Source organism: Acanthisitta chloris, unplaced genomic scaffold (genome assembly GCF_000695815.1).
Source record: "Acanthisitta chloris isolate BGI_N310 unplaced genomic scaffold, ASM69581v1 scaffold19085, whole genome shotgun sequence".
Classification (NCBI taxonomy): Eukaryota; Metazoa; Chordata; class Aves; order Passeriformes; family Acanthisittidae; genus Acanthisitta; species Acanthisitta chloris.
The window spans coordinates 40,106-46,985 of NW_008673348.1; the positions used below are offsets into that span (position 1 = coordinate 40,106).

General features: G+C 34.4%; 1 protein-coding gene across 1 annotated transcript in view; it reads right to left on the minus strand.

Annotated features, from left to right (window-relative positions):
• The window catches only part of DYNC2LI1 (dynein, cytoplasmic 2, light intermediate chain 1), an 18,658-nt gene that overhangs the window by 8,352 nt on the left and 3,426 nt on the right, over window positions 1-6,880 (minus strand). Inside the window, exons 5-7 of the mRNA XM_009074929.1 lie at window positions 5,183-5,369; window positions 2,957-3,025; window positions 1,530-1,607 (exon numbers count right to left, since the gene is read on the minus strand). Coding sequence (XP_009073177.1) covers window positions 1,530-1,607; window positions 2,957-3,025; window positions 5,183-5,369 — 334 coding nt within the window. The remainder of the gene's footprint in view (window positions 1-1,529; window positions 1,608-2,956; window positions 3,026-5,182; window positions 5,370-6,880) is intronic.

Genomic DNA, 6,880 nt, shown 5'->3' on the forward strand with positions numbered 1-6,880 from the left:
ACTAAGTGAATCAGAAAATAAAATATACATTATGACCTTTCATTACAGAAACATGCCATTATGCCATCTAAAAACAGGACAGAGCCTTGCTAATTCCTCACCTCAATAAATTTGGTATACGTGCTGAATTTACTAGAATAAAAATCTCACCCTCCCTTCCAAAACAGCAATGTATCTGTTATACAGATCACAAAAGATTAAAAGGAAAATAGCATAAATGAAGATTAAAGAATAAATTTCAAAATACTGATTCAAACCTTTTGAAATACGCCCATTAAGAGACACAAATCTTTTGCCAAGACTAAAGAGTTATTAAGATTTTAAATGACATAAAACATTATCCAGAATACCATGAACATTTAGAAATGAAATGAATAACTATGTAATTTTCCCAAGTCATAAAAGCAGCTTCAAGTTGGCAGAATGGTACAGATATATGAGAAAGCAGTTCTCAGAATATATTGTCAAACAAGCAGCTTATTCCTGTCTAAGAGCTTTAGTACCCTCACAGATTCCTGTCTTTGAGAAAGAAGTCAGATCCCTACTGTGGGAAATTAAGATTCTCCCACTCATTTCAATGATAATCAGGATTTAGCAGCCAAAGAGTTTTAGGAGTCTTGTTTTTCATTTTTAATTACAATAATGTTTAAATACTTTAAAAAAATATCAAGATAGTTGTATTCTCAGTTAACAAAAGATGAATTCACATGTCAAAGTAAAAAAGCTGCACAGGTTGACATGGATGCAAAAGGACATGCTGTGATTATAAGAATTTAATGCAAACGTAAATTGTTTTGGTAATCACTAAGCTACTATTAAATGCTATTTATTACATAAATGATGGTTGATACAATTAGACCCATCTTGAGTGAGCCCAAGAGGCAGCCTTTTTGGATTGTGAATCTCAGCATGAATGTTCCTGCCTTTACTCAGAAGATGATCTGACAAACTAAAATCAATTTATATGCCCACATAAATACTTCTATGTCCTCGTGTTTGGCATCTTTCTACTCACTACTATAAAACCCCCTGCCTTTCTCCTTCAACACTCTAAGTGTAGTAATCTGGTATGCATAAACTGCTGTGAAAATGAGCCCTTGAATCTAAGGTTTTGAATCTCCCAAAGCCAGATCACTAGATAATGCTTCTACCAAAAGGGCCAGTTCTCTAATTTGATGTAGGGCAATCACTTTTGCTTCTCCCTCTTTTCTTGTATAAAAAAAAAATAATTGTCAAATATGCAGTAAACTCAATACAGGAACTGAGATGGCTAAAAGATAATGATTTTTATTTAGTTTTTGCTGATACTGGGAATTGTGTAGTTTGTTTGTTTGCAAGGCATGTTGATCCATCCCCTGCCAATACCTGTAACTCATTCAACAGGTAGCCTCATGGAGCAAGCTACTGTAAAATCAATTAAATCCCACTTTCTCTAGGAGTTTTACATTTCCATTTGTTTAAATCATGTTTTGTAACAGCAATATTGTTCCTCTTCTCTATCCTTAAATATATAAATTGAATATACACACCACTAATGATGCTCCACAGTAATGTGAAACAAAGCGAAGTGTCTTGCTTATTATTTTCCTCATTTCAGAGTCAAACTCCTGAAAAAGTTGATATTGGAAAATACATGTAAGAAACAAAACCCAAAATATTACAGTTAGAACTTTTCATTTCTTTTGTATAAACTGCAACGCACTTAGGCTACAACATATGAGGTTTTCAGCTGTCAGCATAATTATATCTTAAGACAGAATCAGTAACAGCCTACTCTGAAAAGAAATGTCACAATTTCCTTTTGTTTCTTTTTTACAGAGGGAGCCTAGTTCAGGCAATATGTTAGTCCAGAGAAAGTTTCATCACTGGGAATGTGTATTCCATTTTCAATTAATTTGTTTGATTTTTCTTTTCAAATTTTAGCAGCAGAAAGGCTGCCTCCCAGGAGAAAAAGGATTCTTTGCTTCTTGTGAAAATATTTAAATAAATCTGCGGGCATATGCTCTCTAAATTCTAATACCTGCAAGATTTGAAAGGTACTTTAAAATAAATTCTTATCAGTATTTCTTGCAATCTAAGATCACACATCCCTGGATAAACTGGGTGAAAACATGAAGTCTAGTAGTAGACTACAACACAAGTCTATCCATAGACCTCAAAGGAATTAGGCTTTATTTTATGCTTATTATATGAAAGTCACTGATTTTAAAAGAGGTCATGGCTCAGCATAAAGCCTTGGTATGAGAAAGCACATACCTTATTACCAAAGAATTAAGTAACTCAAAGAGTCAGCCAGGTTATCAGTGCACTATGTAGTCGTCCAGAGAAGCACAGGCTGCTAAAAATCAAACATGCTGTTCTAGTTTCTCATGATCAAGTGCTGTGATAATGCATTTGTCTGGATTTTTAATTTCCTGGGAGAGAGTCCAGCACTACTATGACACTTCGTTCCTCTCCCCCAGAAAAGATAGAATTACTCACTTGTCTCAAAAAACTTAAGAAGTATTTAAAAAAAGTTCCAGACTAAAATGAAAGTTTGCAGTTTGTGCTGTCACAACTAGCAGGAATATCTGACCAGTTGACTTGAGAGACACCTCTCTTTCACTTCCATAAACTTACAGCTGCACTCAGAAGGGACACATGGATTTGGATTTCGCTCATTATAAAAATAAGTCACTGACATAATGTTTTCTCACTTCACTCTTTGTTCTGCAGCAACTTATATCTCAACATTTTCCAAGTACATCTCAAAAAACATCAGTTTGTGTGTGTCTTATGAAGGAATGGCAGTATGCCCTCCTTAATGCTGTTGGATGGAAAGACCATTTTTGTGGTAGAAGGCTAACTGGCCAAACATTTATTCAAAAGATTAGTATTATGTTAGTGAAATTTTAGTAAATAGAATCTTGACCAGAAATATTGTAACCATTAAATAAAATATTTTAGTATAACTTACCTGAAAAAGGTCATATTTGCTTCCAATTATCATCAAGGGTATTGGAAAAGGGTCAACTAACTCATAATCCTGTTAAAAAGACAGAGGACAGTTAAGCACTCTAAACAAACTGTAGAAGATTGCAACTGTTACAACTGAAAGGGGTTAAAATTAATTCACAAAAGACAAGACTCTCAACACCTTAAGGTAGATGAATAAACTTTTATGCAATATCACTGCAAAATTAATGTTCTAAAATTTTCTTCTTTTCTTCATAAATGGTCAGCAAATAATCCTTCTGAGCATCATCTAACAGTCATGAAAATGGAAATCAGTATCAATGGAAGAAAATAGCTCTGGAGGTGTAGATTTAACTGCTGAATAGCTAACTTATGATCGAAGTTTTAATAAGTGGATTACAGTAATTCTCAAGTGATCTGGAAGGTTTTCCTGTAGTACATATGAAAAGAGATAATTCCCTTGTGCTCAAACAATTACTTGTTCAAGCTGCTTTGGTTGCAGCAGAGTGGAAAAGAGATGTGTTATAGCAGAGCTTGGCCTAACTGTTCCCTTCTAAAACCAGGTATTTCTCATCCAGGTTAAATGACAGTCAAGTCATGTTGACAAGAAGCTGCACATACTGAAAATCCTCTACTTTGAGGGGAAAAATAATGGCTTCACTCATACACTGCCAAGCCAAGAGCTTTGAGCAAAATTATCATAACCTAAAACTGGGTATATAGGATCTAGAACTAAAAAAAACAGATTTAGTTTCTTATCTAAGAGAAAATCTGGGATAACATCAGAAATGTTAAAACCAGCATACTGAACCCTATTAATCTTTTGACTATGGAATTAATTTTGACTATGAAGTACTCAAGGTGCATCCAGCCTTTTTAAACAAGGTCTGCAACTGATAAGCTCTGCCATAATAGCCAATAATTCTTTAGCCAGGCCATTGGAATATATCTAATCCTTAAAAATAAAATCTAAGAATTTCACTGGTTTTTGTTTATCACATAAGTATGTTTAGCTGTAAAAAGGCAAAAAAATGTATAAACTGTCACTTAATTTGACTATAAAAGAGAGTATTTTCTCTCTCCCACGAAATCGACAGAATTCTTCCTTGAACAATCCTGAATGTAAAAAGAGAATCAAGGAGTAACATAACACTTTATTCACATTATTTCTGGTTTTGATAATGAAAACTGAATAGAAATTCTAGTTTAGAAGGCATAATTGTGCTCCCTACAGGGCAAGTATAACAAATCTTATAATGATAGCATTATTATTTTGACTTTATTTCAGTAAGCTTGCCATTTTCTGATAGCCCCTAGAGGTAAACTTGACACTGTGGCCATGATTTATAGCCAAGTGTGCTTGTAAGCATTTTGGTCTTGTGAATTACCTTCTCTTAAAGTAGAAAACAAAATCATAATCCACATCTCAAACCCTATGCTCCAAATCTACTGTGTGTTGCATATGTTGCTTTCTCATAAATTTTAAGCTGCTTTTAAATTTCTGAGCTATATAAGTGTTTGCTTTATTGAAGCATTTTGCAGAAGTTACAGTAACTAGATTTACATGCCAGGTCTTTGAATTGTTGAGAATACTTATTTATGCATTATATACACACAACATTTGCAGAGGTTTAATGCACAATGACTTTTCATTTCTATTGCGCATAATCTAGTTTAGCTTTTCCAGAGATTTAGTTAGCAATTATGTTTAAAGGACTGATGTTAACATTTCTGAAACTTTATAATTTAATTAGTTGTCAGATTATCAAAAGGCATTGAGTTTGTGATAGACATTTAAATAAATGCAAAGTATATAGTCATGTTGATGGCTGTTATAACTATATTCTTTGCTTAAATTTGTACCTTCAGCTAGTCTCTTGCTAGATGACTTTTGTACATTCTAGTTTTCATCTTCATTTTAAAAAGATGAGGGGGGAAAAAAAAGCAAACTGCTACTCTAAAACTATTTCTTTTGATTGGTGTAACATGCCATAACAATCACATTAGATATCTAACAAAAAGATATAAGAAACCTTCTTTCCTTGTTTCTGCTCTTATTGAATTTTTATTAAATTGCTATAATTTTCCAGTGAACAGGTTCATCTACATCAAATGGATTTTCAGTCATGCATAAAAATCTAAAAGAGTTGTTTATGATTTTCAAAAGCATTATCTTTAACTGTATAAAGGCCTGTGACATCTGGAGAAAATATTAGAAGTAACTTACTGGGTGATCCCTCTGCAGATCGTTCCACTTCCTCTGTTTAATTTCAGCAGCTACTTCAGCATTTGTCTTTTCCAGTTTGGTTAAAATTTTGTTCACATGGTTCCTGGTGACCTGCAGAAGGTCTTCCATAGTAGTCCAGAGTTCATTAGGTTTGGACAGATCCAATACAAGAACTACAGCAAATGACCTATTGAAAAGGCATTATTTGGTCACATTTTTAGTGCATGAGGCAATCAACATTTTCTCATAAAACCATACCTGTAGTACAAATGCTGAAAGCAACAAATGTGAACATACAAATGCTAAGACAGAATCCAATGTGACACCAAAGGAAGATGGCTTTCAATTGTAGTCTGCACTCTGAAGAAACCATTCCCTTGTCTCTTGTTCAGAACAATTATTTTGCCAATTTTCCATCAGAGACTGGGGGGGAATTGCATATATCAAACATTGTTTCTGGGCACTTTCTTTCAAAGCAGTAAAATGTGCAAATATCCTGAGTCCTTTTAGCTCCTCCTTCCGGTATGAATGGGCATTTCTACTGTCATATCCCTGCCACCCCATACCCCCACAATCCCACATTAAGCAACGCTAGCAAATGGTTAGGATCTTTTCTAACCATGAATGTATTGGAAAGGTATCTACTTTCATTATTCTTTTTTAATATGCAATGGAAAAAACTGGCTAAGGGCCATATTCTGTGCCATGGACTGTGACAGCTGAAACCTCAGATGGGTGCATGAGAAAATCTTCTGAAAGATAAATGGTAGATAAAAGTCAGAGGACTCATAACATATTCAGCAATTATGAGACTTGTAAAGGTGGACTAAGAAACGTTTTACATGTCAACTCCTCTCCTTCCAAAACCTGCCACCCAAAAACACTCACTACATCGAAGTGCAACTGTAAAGAACATTGCAAATCCAGTCATTTGGCTGGATGCAATCATTCTATCACATTCCAGACTGACTTGAGAAAGGGAATTATTGACCAGAGTGGTATTAGAAAGGCTACAAAGCAAAGCTGTGGGGAAAAAAAACTGGTGAAAAATCTCATAGTGAAACTAGACATAGTTCAAGGAACTTTTAAATAAGTAAATTGCTTGACTACAGACAGATGAGGAAACCAGTGAAAAAATACTTGAGTTCAAATAGCAAAATTTTTACTAGCATGCTAAGATACTGCCTTATGAACAGAAGTTCACTGCTCTTAGAGAAGAACATTTCTATCTCAAAGAACATTAAAATTATCCACAGCAGAAAATTCCTTATCAGTAAAAAGGGAAGAAAAGACTGATGGAGGTGAAACTCAGTTAATTTCATTTAGACAAGGGCTGAAAAAAATTTTTCTCTCCTAAGCTCTTCACATGCCGTAAGTGTTACACTTTTATCCCTTCTGTCTTAGTCCCTCCACAAATAATGGCATTATCTCAATAGACAAAACAGTAGCAAATGTACATGATAAAAATGGTATCCCTCCTCTCTGTACCTCCAGAAGTTAAAGGTCACTACTTATGCCTCATAATACAAAACATCTCTTTTGATCCTTTTCTCCCCTCCCACTTTCAACTCCATCTTCCCTAACAAAAAGGCCCCATAAAAGGCAACCCCTATCACCTTCTCATTGCTTCATGCAACTTTTTATGCTATTCCATCACTCTAATGGATTTTTCTCACTACATTCTCTTAATTCACTCTA